This window comes from Haliotis asinina, chromosome 2 (assembly GCF_037392515.1).
Source record: "Haliotis asinina isolate JCU_RB_2024 chromosome 2, JCU_Hal_asi_v2, whole genome shotgun sequence".
NCBI lineage: Eukaryota > Metazoa > Mollusca > Gastropoda > Lepetellida > Haliotidae > Haliotis > Haliotis asinina.
In genome coordinates, this window is record NC_090281.1 from 69,065,510 (window position 1) to 69,084,152 (window position 18,643).

General features: G+C 41.0%; 1 protein-coding gene across 1 annotated transcript; it reads left to right on the forward strand.

The window, feature by feature from the left end:
- The first annotated feature begins 6,768 nt into the window (after nt 1–6,768).
- LOC137271974 (E3 ubiquitin-protein ligase RNF149-like) lies at nt 6,769–8,549 on the forward strand. Its single transcript, XM_067804351.1, has 2 exons — nt 6,769–7,249; nt 8,200–8,549. The coding sequence occupies exons 1-2, from the start codon at nt 6,769–6,771 to the stop codon at nt 8,547–8,549; spliced, it is 831 nt and encodes a 276-aa protein (XP_067660452.1).
- The last annotated feature ends 10,094 nt before the right edge of the window (nt 8,550–18,643 follow it).

Below are 18,643 nucleotides of genomic sequence, written 5' to 3' on the forward strand. Positions count from 1 at the left end.
ATGTCTGTCTTTGAAAATGTGTGCATATGTGAGTGATGTTAGAGCCATTTCACAACCACTTGTCATAATCAAGGACAGAAATCTGTGGTTTACAGCATCAGCATCGTCCTACACCACTGCGGTGCAGTGACTCAATCTAAGGGTGATAAGGATGAGAATTAAGATGCTTCTTATTCAAGGAATAGGTTGCTAAGGATTCTTAGTGTATTGGTGATGCAAAAAAAGACATACACTTTGTTCGGTCAAGGAAAGTTGTATTTGGCAGTCCTGCAAATTTGAACTATTAAGTGTTTTTTAATATGTGCGTGTCACTGGAAATTTGGTACCAGAAGTAAACTGGGCCCTGTCTCTCATATCACAATTTGGCATGTGCAAAGGGTTAGTATCAGAAGTAGCACGTCACAAGACTTGCAGGTGCAGTTGATTATTCTGAGGTGTGGCTTTGCTCGTATGTCATTATCAGCAAACTGCTTGGATCAAACAGCTTGGAACGGCTTGTGTGCTCAGTGTTACGATAATTGTCTATCGAGAGCACTACGATAACTATAACATAATTGAGAGTGAGTGCTCTTCCCTTCCTGTACATGGCGGCAACCACAATAGATGTCATGCTGAAGAGTCAATAGTGTTCTTGTCCTTGATTATCTGGGACTCGACAATAACTAAACATGGTGTCAGAAGTGGGATACAAGTCGTTTCTTTGTTTTATCTCAAACGTTCAGCAGATATCACACTTGGTGATGTAGTCAGTTGTTTCTGAATTCATGTTTTGCCAATAGATGCACTCTTTTGCTCAGCGTCAGCAAAATTCTATTCCAACGTGAGAGCAGTGCAGAGGCTAGAGAATTTCAGGACGATGATTTTTGGGAATCTCACACCAACATCTATGAATATGATCCCATGCTTGATTGAGAGTTCAACTTGGAAGTGAAAGTATGGAGCTGCCAGATTTGGAATTTCTTTCTGTTTGTTTGGCCATGATGACTGTGTCGTGGATTTGACAGCTTGTAGTGGCTCATCCACTTCATTTTCAGCCTGAATAGTTTCCAGTCTTTCATCCACGACTGGTAAATATTCAACCATTCTAATTGATTGCACTTCTTTTTCTTCCATCTTGTGTTGATCTGAAAGTTTAAATTGAGGTAAGTATATGCGTGACAGCGTGACAGCAGGATGCATGTCCTGGCCTCGTTTGAAGACAATTTAGTAGTCGTTCTAAAGTGAGTGAATCATCCTCTGGAGTCTCTTGGGTGCTGCGAGGAGAAGATTGTGCTGAATGTTCACAAGGGGTTTGTGATCACTTTCAACAGTAACCGTGCACCCATTTACAAGCTAGTGGAATTTGGAGAAGCCTTAAACTATGCTCAGCAATTCTTTCTCAATCTGGGCACAGTTTTTCTCCGTCTGAGTGAGAGCTCTGCTTCCATATGCGATGGGTTGGCCACACTGCAGGATGGTTGCACCAAGTCGTGTCTGAAGCATCACATTGTAGTGTCAAATCTTCTTCACTGCCATAGTACTTCAGTACTGAAGACTTCATTGTGTGCATGGTTCCAATCCCAACAGTCATTCGTCGTGAGCTGACGTAATGGCTTGCATATATCAGAAGACTCAGAGATATCCTATGATGGCAGCTTCTTTTGTGCGAAGCATAAGTTTGTCTGAGTTGAGACGAATGTTCTTTGAGTGACATAATAGCTTCACTTGCTGACTCCAGCAATCAATACGCACCACTACGGTCCGCACGTCTGTTATGATGAAGACATTGAAGACATGATTACACAACTTATGAGTATGGTTCAAGGCCGCTTTTAGCAGCATTCCAGCAATATCACGGCGGGGACGCCAGAAATGGACAACACTCATTGTACCCATGTAGGGAATCGAACCCAGGTCTTCAGCATGACGAGTCCCTTTAACAACTAGGCTACCCCACTACCCCCAAGGATCTCGTCAAGCTGCGTTTCCCTGCCCAGGATGAAAGATATTATTTGTACTGAGTTCTGGTATCTCTATCCCGTCCCCTATACTGCTTGAATATTGATAGGAGCGTCCTAAACTGACTCACAGCACTGAGCCTTTGGTCACGCTGGTCCCTGAGGAATGCATCATGTCGTAGGTGGGTGATGCAGAACCTTAACTGAAATATGAAATATCAATTCTATTACCAGCAGCATCTGAATGAAGACATCAATATGGCAGGAATAAAGTTCCTTTGTTAATGTGATTGACGATAATCGTCACGGTGTCCAACGTATAGGGCAGGCCCGTTCCTCAAGGCGATCGTAGCACTCCGGCAGTCGTAACTCCAACACTTTATCATTGACTTACGACTTTCGTAGTACTACGGTCGCCATGAGGAACGGGACACAGATCCTGCACTGATCGGAACATCCGGCTTTGTGTCGTGATCAATAGCTGTCCTCTACCCCAAGATGGGGACAGTCTCATGTGATTATATCTTCCTTTAAATCTACAAACATCTTCCGCCTTGTTCAGTAAAATATATCTTTCAGGATGCCACAAGCCACTACATCATTTAACGATGAAAGCAACTACACTTATGAAATGTTGCACATCCGTTATGATTATCTCGCGGTTTCAGGAACACCCACATAACCCATTACCATTATCATTGTATGTGGGGCTCCGCACTTACCTGAGTCAGGCCTCACCCTAGATAATCCTACACAATCACTGACCCATTACAGCTGCGTGAAGCTGCAAGTGCCTGGCTTCTGAACATCGAACCTTATTGTGTTGCGTGTTAAACGACTTTACAAAAGGCAGCCATCAGGATTGAGCGGATGAATGGACCAGTACTTTGTCCGGTGAGGACGGTAAGATTAGGGAGTCCTCTAGCAACTCCCAAGTTGCTGTTAGGCATTCAAGTGGGTTTAGTAATAGTGCAAATAACACTTAAATTACGCATTTTATGTACCACCCGTAATTATGGGTCGTTAATACGTTATTTGCTTTCACGGCCCCGTCGTGATAGAGTTGTAAAGGCACATCGCGCCATCACACCGACACATTACAACCGAAATAGAGTCTATTAGTCGAACCCTCTCTCATTCACATACATCTTCATAACGTACAGTTGTAGTTTTACATGTATGTCTTGTTTTGGGGTTTTGTTTGTTTGTTTGTTTTTATCATTTTATCTTTTTTTTAATAATTTCATTTGTCCAAGCCACTGCTTCAAATTTTAGCCGGAGTGAGTGAGCGAGTTTAGTTTTACGATGCACACAGTATTTGCAGACATTCGCTGGCGTTGTAGTTGGAATTCGTATAACGAACTTATGGTTACCTACCATTAGTGGCCCCTTTAAGTTCGTTATAACCGGACTTTTCTGTATATTGTGTCCCATTCATACCATTTTTTTTTTGACGAATATGGCAACAAACTCACTCTAAATATGTATTACATATTGTGAATGAAGCTTATGATTTTTACTCCAATTATTTTGTATCAAAGGTGAGCGAGTGAGTATAGTTTTAAACCGCTTTTAGCAATATTCCAGCAATATCACGGCGGGAAACACCACAGATGGGCTTCACACATTGTACCCATGTGGGGAATCGAACCCGGGTCTTTGGCTTTAAGCACCAGACCAGTGAGGATCCGGAGAAGAATAGGTCTTCAGCATCCTATGCTTGCCACACAAGGTGACTAAGCTTGCCGTAAGAGGCGACTAACGGGATCTGGTGGCCAGGCTGGAATGTCTGGTCCAGACTCGATTATTTGCAGACCACCGCCATATAGCTGGAATATTGCTGAGTACGGCTTAAAACTAAACTCACTCACTCACTCATTAGTCAGCACTGGTCGACTGTGGTTTGTTGATTTACGCCGCATTCAGCAATAATCTAGCTATATGGAGACTGACTCAAAATAATCGCGTCTCGACCAGACAAACATGTGATCAACAGCCTGAACATAGATCTAAGCATTTGGGATACGATGACATGTGTCAACCAAGTCAGAAAGTACCCGATCCCGTTAGTCGCCTCGTATGGGCTAATGAGGACCTACCCTGGAATCAAATGAAGCAATACGCCTCTTAAAGAATATAATCTAAATTATATGGCCCGAAGTTCTGTATCAGTAACAAGACAATACAGATGTTATGACTGAATCAGTATATCTTGTCGCTTGTAGACTGATAGTGTAGGTGGTAGAGGAAGTTTACTTTGAACTCAATGTCAGTTTCCCCGGTCTGATACGTTTCTACATGTAGTCTTAGCCTGTTTCGTTCAACTCTTTTCTCGACCCGTGAAGATCCGGGTTAGAATTGATCTTCAACATTCTCGGCTTGTGAGACGACTAACGGGATCGGGATCGCTGACTTGTTTGACACATGTCATTGCATCCCAACTGCATAAATCGATGGTCATGCCGTTGACCACTGGATTGTTTGGTCCAGATTCGATTATCTTCAGAATCATAGAGCTGGGATGCTGTTGAGGGCGGCGTCGAACAATAAGCAAACAAACAAACAAACAAATATCACAATTTCTTGGATGTCAACACCATTTGACAACCGAGTTGTACAGTAAAAAGTCCGTATTATTATTAATAATAATATACTTATAATGCGCATTTTTCCATGTGTTATACATGTTCAAAGCGCAGACACTAATGGAGGAGAGGAAAGCTACAGGGAAAAGGCAGTTTTGAAGAGAAGGGTTTTTTAGTTGGAACTTGAAATTGGAGAGTTCATTACAATCCCGCAGATGTTGAGGCAGTTGATTCCAGGCTGTTGATGCCCAGGGAGCGGAATGTTCGAGAAGGTTGATGAACGGTCAGTGAAGCAGCAAGATATGAAGGAGCAGATCGAGAGAGGCATTGAAACGTTAGGCACAGAAGTTTATACTGTATCCTGTACTGGATCGGCAACCAGTGGAGGGAATGGAGAGAGAAGCTTAACTTCAAAGTATTTTCTGGATTTCGTGACATTTCGAGCAGCTGCATCTTGAATGCGCTAAAGATTGTGTATTTGGGTTTGGGTTGCACCAACAAGTAAGGAGTTGCAATAGTCGATGCGACTGATGACTAAGGCTAGAACCATTTTTGGCTCAGATACCGTTAAAAAGAACAAACCAGAAGAACTTTTAAAATTCCGTTTTAGTGTTTTGATGTATAATCATAGATCTCAAAGCCAAACAGATCTTTTCAACAAAATTGTATTTGTGTGTGGGGTATAATTTGTCTGTTTGAATAACAACAGCTGATTTTTGACAAACGGGTGAAATAACAATTATTATAAAATTACAGTTATTTCTTCAAACACGACTATACATCTGGGATTTATGGAAAACTCATTTTAGAATCAAACTTTAATAATTAACACAAACAATCTTCGACTAAACTTTACTATTTCCTGAATATATCGATATTACGATACTGTTACTTCGCTCAATGTTCTCACGTGACGTCAATGAGTGCACGTGCACGAGTGTTCAAATTCAGGCTGTTGCTGCCACTACTAGCGAGAGCGGGCAGTGGGGGTAGCCTACTGGTTAAGTTGTTCGCTCGTCACCCAAACAGAAGGTTCGATTCCCTTCATGGTTACGATGTGTGAAGCTCATTTATGGTGTCCTCCACTGTGATAATGCTGGGATATTGCTAAAACAGGCGTAAAACTGAACTTACCCAGTCCCTACAGGCGAGACTGCTACCGATCTTTCAGGTGTGCGAGGTGTGTGTTGAGGTTGAGAATTCCATTAGGTGGATCTCTGTAGTAAGACAGTCACTGTACACTCTGTAAACTCACTGATCTTACTATGTCACAGTCGACATCACCATTTTAAAAGAGGGTTTCATTTATATCAACAAAATCATTAGCCCCTCTGAGTCCTAGACAAAATGATTGTTATGAATGACGAAATGAACGGATGTCTGATGACTAGAAGTCTCGCCCACCTACTTTAAGTAGCTGGTGGTTAAGTGCCTAATCTAAGCAAACACCCCTCCCGCCGGTCATGGTTTCACTATGCCAGATTCGACCAGTTACTGCAAGTGTCAATCATTTTACTTCAACTAAGTTCTGACAAAAATTTCTCTCACTTGCATTCCATTTGTCATTCGACTGTGTTGTTAGTCTTTTTCTCCTAAGCTGTTTCATTAAAATGTTTGGATCATTTGTTAAGTGAACGGTAACTATTGAAAATATCATCGGTATAGAAAAATAGAAGTGGATACAATATTGTTGAAGTCACACCCACATTTATCTCATTGTAAACGACGGGTGTTCAAATTCCGATTTAAGGTACGGGAGTGTTAACCCTTTTACAGAAAAGAAGAACTCACTTCTAAAAATGGACAGTGCTGTATAGTTCTGAATGCAAGACTAAGTGTGTGTGTGAGAAGTGCAAACGTGCCCACATTAGCATGCGCATAAACTGAACAAACCCTCTTGACGTCGCCTCACCTTCGTTGTGACCTTCACAGATTACCGTTGTAAGGCAATGTCAATAGCGTGACGTCACTCGAGAACTGAACGTGTTTCGGGTCGTAGCGGCCAAAACTACATAATGTGTTCTATATTAGACTGTTTAAAAGATATATTACTGTTTCAAGACACACCATCAAGTGTCAGTTTGTTGTTGCAGATGGAATTCAACGCTAAAATCAAAAACACTGACGGTATAACGTTATGAATCACGATGACCAGTGGTGATTAAAATAGACCATACATTTACCTCACACGACAGGAAAAAGTGCAGAAGTCATTATGTACTAATACGGGGCTTGGAAGTCCCACCATGAAGAGTTGTTGTAACGGAATGGACAATGGTTTTAGAACTGTCCCAGAAACAATCAAATATCCAATATGGCTACGAAAGACAAGTCTCTTCTTCAAGATGACAATGGTGATGCTGATACTATCGCCGTTTCTAGAGACGACGCTGGCAGAGACACAGTACAAGGTGTATTTCAATATATCTTACAAACAGGAGACAACCAATGACACGCTATGGTATGAAAGCGACAAGGGAAGATTTGTAGATGGTGTTACGTCGACAATGTCGCAACATGTGAGTGGTGTTGTCGTCCACGTTAAATCTGTCGGCTGTGATGATTACAGTATGGCAGTACCAGACGTGAAGTGGGTGGCCTTGGTCGCCCATGGCCAGTGCCCCATGTCAGGGACGAGAACCACGGCTGAAGAATACAATGCCTCCGCCATTGTCGTCTATGGTAGTGGTCCTGCTTGGAAGGATATGCATTTCGTGGAACATGGTGGTAGGTAATTTGGATCTAGTTTGTATACCCAAGCGTTTTGGTCTTATCTTGAGAAGTATCTAGTCATTTTGAGAACACTGACAGTATCGCCTTGTTAGAGTCGTTGACTCGGTTGAAGCAAGTCATTATCTGGTTCATACTCCATTTTTTACACAGCGCTGTCATATAGTCGGAATGGTAGCCGTCATAGAAGTGATAGTAGAAGTGGTAGTAGTAGTAGTAGTAGTAGTAGTAGCAGCAGGAGGAGGAGCAGCAACAGCAGCTGCAGCAGCTTCCATTATACGACTTCTTTTGATAACACGCAGGTATTTACAAGGGGTAAACGTACGCGTTTTGAAAAGAATCATGCTTTTGCACTCCCAGCATAGATCGTCGTCTGCAGGAGTACTATCTTTTAGTACTTAAAGACAGCTTGTTTCAGCTAGGCTCTCCTTTCTAGAGAAGGATGTCTTCGGTGTTTGGTGAAAAAACGTGTTCAACCAAAACCTCTCCCTTAGCACGATCTGACCTGAATATTAAGTGGCTGGTCTTCAAATAACAGATGCTGTGAGGAGTTGTTGTGGATGAAGTCCTATTGTTTGTGAGAGTGGTCGTGAGAGATGGATTGAGGATCAGACAGTGTGTGTATTATATTGCTCATGCTTTCAGTCATTAGTTTGCCTGGTTGAGATTTGATAGTTTGGTTTTTTTTAGATTCTCTCATATATGTGGTTGGGATAGTCCAAACTGTGGTATTAACGGCTCTTTCTAAGTATGTATAGATATATTTGGTAGGTCAATAATGAACAGAAGAAGAGGCTAATCACCTCGAGAAACTTAGTTTGTTTGGAACGGCCAAGGTGCGCAACTCTACAGAGGAAATCGCAGCACTTTGGACATACTGACTATGTCCTCATTCACACAATAAAGAGAATTACATTCTGTAACTTATATTTATTCTTTTGTTACAGATGAAAGAATTATTGCAATATCTGTTCCTGAGGGCGATGGTGCCCACATCGCCGCCCTGGCTGACAAAGGGCTTACCGTTATGATGTACATCGCTGTGAACCCAATAAGAAGCAATGACGCAGTCAATAACAGTAATTCTGTCAATGACAACAATTCTGTCAATAACAACGAATACACCTTCAACAAGACGTACGTGTCAGTCTCCTTCGCCGTTATCATCCTTCTGGCCATCATTGCTGCTGTGTGTCTGTTCAAGTCCAAGGTTCAGCATCCGCCACGTGTATACTTTGAGAGGACTGCCGACTGGGAGGCAATACCTGAACGAGAACGCATGCGAATAATGAATTAGAGATGCAGATTGATCTGTGAGTGGGTATAATTTTTCGCCGCTATTTTTGCAACATTCCAGCAAAATCACGGCAGGGAACCCCAGAAATGGGTTTCACACATTGAACCCATGTGGGAAATCGAACCCGGGTCTTCTTCGTGACGAGGGAACGCTTTAACCAGAAGAGTACCCGACTACCCCAATTAATCTGTGACCTGTGACCCGTGCGTTATATTCCTGTAAGAAATACAGTCGATAGTTTGTAGCATTGGTCGTCTACATCCGTGCTTGCCGTAAGAGGCAACTAATGACTTGGTTGACACAGGCCATTGTATCCCAATTACGTAGATCTATTTTCATGATTTCAATCACTGGATTGTCTTGTCCAGACTCGATTATTTACAGACCGCCGCCATATAGCTAAAAGATATTGCACAATGAGACGTTGCTGGTAACGACAGTCATGACATTTCGCTTTGGGTAAAAACCTTGTGTACAGTGTAGGAACATTGTTGTTATTTGTACGTACTATAAATAAACAAACTTAGCCTCTCGTGTACTGAGTTATCTCGTTGACTTTGAATTGTGTACAGCCTCAGTGGTGTATGTCAACACCAACACGTATATCATCCTGTTTGCAGCAGCATATAAATTCGTACAATACATTATAGTATGTTGTTAATCTGATACTGATACTTGAGGTTCCTGTGTATTGTTTTACGCCGCTACTGACAACATTTCAGCTAAATCAAAATCGCCACTCGCGTCTCCATTGTAGGATTCGAATCCACATTCTGCTGATGCACCCTGGCATAAACGTTATGTCCGTAGTGTGCCACTGTTCAAGAACACTGTTTAAGAGTAAGCTCAAATGATATAATTAGAACATATCCTACTAACAACATGGAATTGCGTCAAGCCTCAACATTAGTTCACTCAGGACAGATAATCCTCGATTCCAAGAAACGGTAGCCAACCAGAATAAACCACAACTCATAACGCTCGAAGGCTATACCTTCACCCTGAGGGCGATAAATAAGGCATAAATGATTCTGTGGGATTTGACTGGATAACCAGGAAATAGTTTTTTGTTTTGATGTTACCATATATTTGAAACTGGCCACGCCTGTTTCGTTTTATTATGTTTTCTAGCCACGATAGAATAAACTGGGTTTTCATTAAGGTAATTCAATGAACAGTGTTACAGACTTCAAAGTTTGTTTCAACAGTTCCGATTATACCAATGACTGTAAGCTACCTTTAAAGGCATTGTAGTCGTCGACATGTGTGCTATAAGATTTGATTTCAATATATTACGGGTGTGTTTTAGAACTCTCAAAGTGTTGACATCGGATATAATGAATTAAAAAAAAATCAATAAAAGTCAGTTTTTGTATGTCCTCAACATTATCAGGAGTACGTTCAATGGCTATTGCTGAAAAAAAAAGTGTTATCAGCGCAAAGGTTTAATGTTATTACCGTCGTAAACACTTCTATTCTGTCAAGCTAAGCTCTAGTATACAGATGATATACATTCCTTCATATGCTACTAAGATATTCCCTAGTGGAAATTAATCAAATGTGTAGTCTGGGGTTTCTCTGGAGATACCTAATGTCACACGCCAAAACGTGGTCGTGTCCTATCTTACATAGTCATTAATCGCCCATGCAAGCTTCTCAAGATTGTGACCTGTGTATTTAACCGTGAGAATTATCAGAGAGTTGTGAGTTTAGCTGTGAGAGGTTAAGGTCAGCGTTGGGTAGCTCAGTGGTTGAAGTTCTTGCTTGCGAGACCCTTGAGTGTGAATTGGCCTTGGTAGTGCAAATGTGTTGAACGGGATAGTGGAAACAAAGTTGAATTACTGAGGTCGGACCCGTCAGGATCCGGGTTAGAATTGATCTTCAGGAACCACTGCTTGTCGTAAAAGGCAACTATCGGGATCTGACTTCTTTGAGAGTTGGTGTTTAGAAGTTGGTGAATCAGATAAGGACAAAACTTTATGGATGAACAACTTCTTTAATCAGGTTGGGCGACTTTTCGATACAGCAGTTTGTATAGTTGTCTTACTTGCTTGACAACGATACAATAAGCTGTATCGAAAAGTCGTTCCACCTGATTGAAGACGTTGCTCATCCATAAAGTTTTGTCCTTAAGGGGATCTGTTCAAGAACACTGTTTAAGAGTAAGCTCAAGTGATATAATTAGAACATATCCTAATAACAACGTGGAACGCGTTAAACCTCAACACTGGTTCACTCAGGACAGATAATCCTCCATTCCAAGACTCGCTGACTTGGTTGAAACGTGTGATCGTATTGCAGTTGTGTAGGTCGATGTCCATGCTGTTGATCATTGGTTTGTCTGGTCTAGGTTCCACTACTTACATACAGACCGCCGCCATATAGCTGGAATGTTACTGAGTGTGGCGATGAACAAAAGGCCAAACGTAAGAAACAGACGTCGATTCGCCCAGAAGTGAACAATTGCTCGAGTGTTGAACACCATTGCAGATAAGTAATCAACACCACTCAATAAATACCCCGTAATATATCTTTTTAGGAGACGTACGCGATATATATATATTATTTTAAAGGTTGTACGATAGTAGTGTTATGTGGTCCGGAATTAATATGTGTTTTGTGCGTGTACGTGATCTGCCTGTGTGTGCGGGAGTGTGGGAGAGATGTTGTTTTGACGAACTTAATGTTTTGGAGGTTTGTAAGTAATTATTTTTGCTTTTCAGAAGTGTTCACGAGATTCTCAATAATTATCAACCGAATAATTGGGTTGGCGAGTTGGACCGCTTGATACACACGCCTCGGACAATAACGTACGGCTATCTGTGTAATGTATCGAGGGTTGAGGGTATGTCTATCTACGGGTATTAAGTACGGGGGCTTATACCCGAATATATGAGCATACCCGTTACTAAACCTACAGCAAACATGTCAGATAAACCGCCTTTCTACACCAGATGTTGATGCATGATATGGACGATCTATGCTTACTTGTAGCTTAAGCACCTACAAAGTTCAAGTCAAATATACACAAGAAACTTTAACGCTCTGACATAATCGATTGAGTAGCAAATACTCTGAACGATAATGACACTCACTGAGAGTTTGTGTCTAACACGGAAATATTGTTTTACAAACTAGACCGTCTGGCAGACTGAAAAGTGGGAAAAAAATCTTTAATTTCTAAAAAGGATCGTGAACCGAGGCGGTTCCTAACCAGGACTCAGAGTCCTTGATATCCAGCAGTTGAAACCTTGTCATGGCTTATTCCTTCAGAGTGTTCTCAGCTGTGTTAGGAGTGTTCTCAGCTGTGTTAGGAGTAATGCCTACTGTATAGTCCTTGTGACGTGTAGTAAGTCGGCGATTATCTTTACAAACATCACATCTTTTATCAACATTTCCTGGCAGCTGAAGGTATTCCTGGCCAAGGATCATCTTTAAGGCTTCTTTTTTCCTTCCCTCGTCTGGCCGGAGGTTCAGTGCAAGGCTTCATCTCCTGACACTGACGCTGTATCTGACGTGTTCAGCACTTTCAGCTGGATGTCGCAATATCAATGCAATATGGCTACGGTCTATAAAAAAAATCATACGACCCAATGATCAACAGCATGGACATCGATCTGTGCAACTGGGCTAGGATAACGTGTCAACCAAATCGGCGAGTCTGACCACCCGATCCCGTTAGTTGCCTCTTTAGATGACACAATTATCGCCGTGTTCAGTACACGGCTCTGGAATCAGTCAGAGTACAGCTGATACATGTATGTGTTGTCTTGTTGTACAATGAGATATTACCTCCTTTCAGGTGGAAGACACAGGTGGTTGTATAAAAAGATGACACCTGGGTACAGCTGACAACTACTGGAGGTTTAAAAAAGGACACAAAACACTCGGGGAAATGATACCCCAAGGTGCGCTACACGGTGTAAGAGATGCAGTCTAGCAATACAGTGACCTCCACGTTGTAGTGACCCTCACGTTGTATAGCCTTGTATAGCGCACTGTACAACAGACGGACAAAATGATCAAACAATGTTGATGACTGATAAATGAGTTGAACGTTTTTAAGTATAAAATAATACCAAAATGTGCTTTATATTACTCACGCCACTCCGGGTAGCGGTTATCATGTCGTTTAGTTTAGAGGCAGTTGGGTAACCTGGTGGTTAACGTCGATTCCCAACTTGGGTAGGAGGTGTGAAGCGTCCCCCGACCTGATATTGCTGATATATTGCTAAAAGTGGCGTAAAACTCACTCACTCACTCATGTGGGAGTACAATACACATACCCGAGGGCGGCAGTCTTTTGTGATGTTCATAAATCCCACGAACACTGACATCGTGCTTGAAGTTCATAATGGTGATCTATCAAAGATTCGAACCCACGACCAGTTAAACCTCGGGTACTGAGCCACCTACCCATCCCCTTAACTGCTACCAACGTAAACGCAAGCTGTCTTCGAGAAGACAAGTCGCCTGTCATATCATAAGAGGTCATCGGAAAACCGAAAAGAGTGTCACAAACTGTACTTAAACCACCTTGATATCGTTCGCCTAAATTCTTCCACATTCACTCAAACAGCACGCTCGCGTTATAAGGTTACTTGACAGTGCGTTTAATATCGACCCCGCACTGAAGCCGGAAAGGCCTTTATATTACCTTTAAAATTCCCTTGCTTCCAGTGCGTGAAGCGTTTTGTATATCCACATGCGCCCTCCGTAGTATGAAAGCTGGCGTTAATCCCACTACAAACAGTGTATGAATGGAAAATGTGCGGCATTTCAATACACATGACCGTGCGGCTTCTCGTTTCTTCTACCACTGTGTTTGCGTGATTTCACATAAAGATTTCAATAATTTATTCGAAGGCACTTGTCATTATAGAATTTGATTACATGTTTGGAAACGTTTGGAATAATTGCTCTTAATGTGTGAGTAAATTAGTTCAAGACGGATGAAAGTAACTATGTGTGGGAGCCGCTGGGTCTAGTAGCTACGCGTGTGCCAGTATGTGTTTATCGATGTTAGGAAGATAGTTCGATGTAAATATTTAAACCCTTAAGTAATGCCTAGTTTTCATAAATGAAGATAAAGAAATATGAACATAGCATGATAATAATCACAACTATACTTTGAATATTAAGTGTGCTCAGGTTCCAAACGTATACTTGTTTCGCACCCCGAATGCGCATGGAAGATGTAAGCTTTGTTTTTTTCAATTTTTCTCAATTTTTGTATAAAATGCACTCTGTTATTCTTTTTTGACAGTTTATTGTATGAAAGAAGAGAATGGTTCATTCAACACATTGTCATCTCACTGGTGGTCGTAGATTCTTGAGCCGAAGACCCGAATTCAGCAACCCATGTTTGGCGACCAAAGGTGGTCATACTCGCTGACTAGGTTGCCACATTTCATCGTATCTCAATTACGTAAAATTGTGCTCATGATGTTGATCACTGGAATATCTGGTCCAGACTCGATTATTTACAAACCGCCTCCATATAGCTGAAGTACTGTCGAGTGCGGTGTTAAACAACAAGCCAGCCAACCAATCCTGTGCGAATGTTTCTTTCCCTAAACTCTGTGAACAGGCACCATTTTGATTTGAATCGATTGGCACATAAAGTTAATAATTCTGTCCCCCGCGCAAAACGAACCCTTCTACATAGCATCCCACAATGGCACGTCACCCCACCATGCTAAAAGCCACCCATCAACACCCCAACCCTAGACACATGGTAACTCTTACCCTGCTACTAGTTTAATGATATTCCCTATCATGTAAGCTCGCCAAAATGACAATTTTGAATTCCCTTTCAAGAACCATAGAAGTTGCCATCGCTAGTCACCACAGAGTCTGTTATTTCATTACGAAATACCACAAAATCATCAATTTATCCTAATTACCCTCTAAACCGTAAACAGACTCATTCAGATTTCCCTGCCTCATCGCCTCTCAAGAACATTAAAAGACATCTTTCACTCGGAAGACTGAGAGCTTGTGTAAACGTACACCGCACACTGACAGGTGATATGACTATATTGGACGAGATCTATATATTGGGGAGACAGAAATCGAAATCCACTATCGTGGCGATTTCCATCTCTTTTTGAAACCGAACAGGTCTTTACAAAGATCGTAGAGGCCTTTAAGGTTGATTAAGAACCATAGATTTTGTGGTCAATAGAAAACCGATCAAGACGTCAACACTATTATATGTCTGTCACACAACAGAAGCCAGGTTTATTTCTTTAGTTCGTCCATACAAGTTCCCTCGAAGTGATCACTCATTTACACAACAGTTAAGCCTGGTATCTATAACTTTACAAATTATATTACTAGTTTGAGATTAGCATGGCGTGTCCGCGTTGTTCAAGGTAGAAGAGTAAAGCGACAGTTTGATTGTCAGCCAAACGTTGTGTACTGTGGTGACATGCTGTCCAACAATATGTGGAAAGAAAAATGTTGTTTATGGCAACTACAACTAATATATTTACAATGTTTACGTAGCATAAAATTATCTCAGCTGTGAGTTAAAACAGTAAAAGAACCTGAGTTATCGGTTTGATTGTCGTGAAAATATTCCACGTATGAGTATCATCGTACATTGTGAATAAGTGAGTCAGTGATAGTTGGGGCTGAGTGAGTGTGATCTCGTAACACGAAACTAGTTAATTCTACAAAGATTCTGGCACCCCTAATGTACGCTAAGCTCTAGACATCTATGCAGTGGGTTGGTTTTAGAGCCAAGCCCTTCGCAGTATCACTGCGGTGTCTCACATAGTGAAGGAACCGTACAGCTGGAATCTGGTTCAAACTTTAAAGACGCAGGCAAATTATCCGTTTTCTCCCTCAAAGTCTACCATCCATGAGTTGAACGCTCACCTGTCCACTGACATGAAGTCTCATATGGCATACGTTTGGAATTGCGAAATTCAATTAAATTAACTATAGATATCCTCAGTCATGTCCCATCTCTATCTATTGAGCATCGATAGAAAGCAAGTTTTTTCGTGAAGTTAGTATACGTATGTTGCTATGAAGTGACGGTTAGGTAGCTTGAGTCGTGGATCTCTTATGTCAAACGTGTTAGAGCAAGTTCTATTGTTATATATTGAACGTGATTGGTTCACTGTGGGAAATGACTGTCAGTCTTGTTTTATAAACACACATCTTCTTTTAATCATAAAACGATAAAGCAGCTTCAAGAATGAAAACTTTCATCTGCTAAGGAATGACAATTCAACCAGGTTTGTGAACGCCATGAAAAGATTGACAAATAAACATTTTATGAACAGTTTCCCCACATGTATGGAGGGAGAAAGATTAACATACGTGCCCCAGCTGAACATTTATCACCATTTTTAACACACCCAACGAGAAGAGCCACTCCAGCTAGCAGTGAAGTTTTACTTAAACTAACAACGGTTAAGATGTCCTTCAGAGTAGCCGCACACGGGGGGAATGCATGTTTAAACGCCAGCACTCGCTCTTCGTGGATTCTGTAGGAAGGGGACAGTCGTAGATACACATAGGTCAGTTGGCTTAGTGGGGACATTATAACTCACGTGGGTTGGACTTGGTGAGCGTCCTCGCTACGTGGGTGAGGCACTTGTATGTCTCGTCTGTCTCCTGGAGATGGGTCCTCCAGGGGGTGAAGGGGGTCTGCAGGAACGCTGTCAGATCCTTTTAATCCCCACGTTCTTGTGATGATCGTGGAAACTACCTGGAGATGGGTGCACCTCAGAATACGGGAGGAAAATCGTGTTTAAACGGTGTTTGTTGTTAATTTGTTTATGTCTTAGAACTGTGAGTGCTCTTACTGTTTATGTTTATTTTGACAACCGATGATAGTGAGTCAAAAAGACCATATTGTTATCAAATTGTACATTTAAGCAACTGTAGCTTTATTGATACCGATATCTATTCATTCATTCAGTCAGTCATTCATAGATATATAGATATTCACGGTTTACTGATGGATGTACATGTTTATTTGTTCACCAATATATATTCATTTATTCCTTATTCATAGAGAGATAGATAGATGGATGATGGATGGATGGATGAATAGACAGATAGGTAGAGAGATATACATTCATTCATGGATATCACACACACAAACACACACGCGCGCGCGCGCACACACAAATATATATATATATATATATATATAGAGAGAGAGAGAGAGAGAAAGAAAGAAAGAGAGAGAGAGATGATAATAATCTGTACTGTCGATAGCTAGCTAGCTAGATAGATAGATGCATTCATTCATAAATATCCAGAAATAAAATTATTCATTCATCCATCGATATCCATTCATTCGCCGATATTTATTCATTCATTCACCGATATCTATTTATATTTATCTAATATTCAGTACTCATCGATATCCGTTTAATTATTTATTCCTATATATTTTTCATATTATTCGATATCTTTATCTAGCAATCCATCCATATTCCACCAGCAGTCTCTTCCTTCCTCTCACTCTCTTTCTCTCTCTCTCCCTCTCTCTCGGACACACACATGCACACATACACACACAGACACATTGCCTTCTCATATCCCGTGCTAAAAAGAACATATCAACCGTTCATATATTTAATATCGACATCAGTTGTCAGTATCACATTCATCCCCGTATTATGACTTGTAAACACAGCGAGCCAGTGGTATTAATGATGTTAATTACATGTCTATTGCCAAGCCATCAGTCACTGCCGTCACATCATAGGAAGGCCATGTTTGATTACTGCCAGCGTCTGTACGTGTAATCCAGGCATATAGTATATGGACCTCATTACCTTTAAAGGCGAGGTCTCAGCGTTTTGGCATGGGTTATTAACTGTCATCATGGGAATATATGAGCCTAATTATGTTCTAATAAAAGTTCCTCTTACTGTATGATGCGAGGTGTAATGGTTTTTAATGCGAGAAAAATGTGCACAGAGACAGGAAATAACACTGTAATACAAGAAATACCAAATGTGGACAAAGTCACTGAGCGATAAAAACCATCAGGAAATATACGTCAAACTATGTACACCTGTGAAGAATCGAATTCGTCTCGACGCTCAAACTCTTCACCAACTTGGCAATCCTAGAGACCTTAGGCTGTAATAAACAAATTAAAGGTTTCTCGGTTGCATTTTTTTTTCAAAAGTGACGTGGACGGCAAGACTTTTAAAAAAAGAAATTGATAGAAAAAACTTGACGCGGCAGGAACACATTGTTATTTTTTTCTCTTCTCAGAAATACAGCTTAGGAAGTTTAACACGTGTTAATGGGTTGTAAATTCAGTGACACTCGTTCCTACAGACGTTCATTCTTGTAGTGTACAAATGGATAATCGAAACTATTTTTTTCAAATGGCAATACAAAATTTTCATGCGCACAAAGAAGAGTGACGCGCCGATGCCCCAGAAACATTTCACTTTTTGATTTAGCCTTACTGGTAGTGGGAGCTGTTGATGTGAAATATAGCTATACGTTCCTTGGATACGTTACACGTGTGGTTACATGGTAAATACAGGCATTGTATATATACAGAATGATACTGATCCATCTATTGAAATCATGTTTTATATTATTCATAAAATATTAACATCCATATATTATAAAACACTGGAGTAAAAAAAAAAATAAAAATGATCAGCAGGGGAAAACGTGTCCTGAAAGGTAGTGTCCTTTTGAAAGAAATCAGAGAATGATATGTCGAAATTTCTTTATTTGGCATGGGGCGCTAGAAATCCATAACATGCCCAAACAGTGTCACCTGTTTACAGTAGCAACCGGTCAACCGCTTCCTACATGTCCCATTCCAACATTTGTCAATAACCCGGCTTTCATATATTCTTGCGCCAAACAAGTGTACTTCCTCATCAAAGGGTATCTACTATCTTCACACTAAAGCAATTTGAAAACAACCGAAACACATAGCCTATTATAGTGTAGGAAATGTATTGACTAAGTGAGAAAATACACGAAAACCGCATTTTTAAGACTGGGACTATTTTTTACGGGCAGTTAAGCCGCAGGTGACTTGAGCGGGTAGTGGCGGGTATAAAACACGGGTATCAACTAACACGAAC

Excerpts from the sequence above, each read along its gene's own strand:
- LOC137271974 (XM_067804351.1), top strand. The coding sequence starts at position 6,769 with ATGAAGAGTTGTTGTAACGGAATGGACAATGGTTTTAGAACTGTCCCA. Across the intron at positions 7,250-8,199 it reads GCATTTCGTGGAACATGGTG|ATGAAAGAATTATTGCAATA; the intron begins GTAGGTAATTTG and ends CTTTTGTTACAG.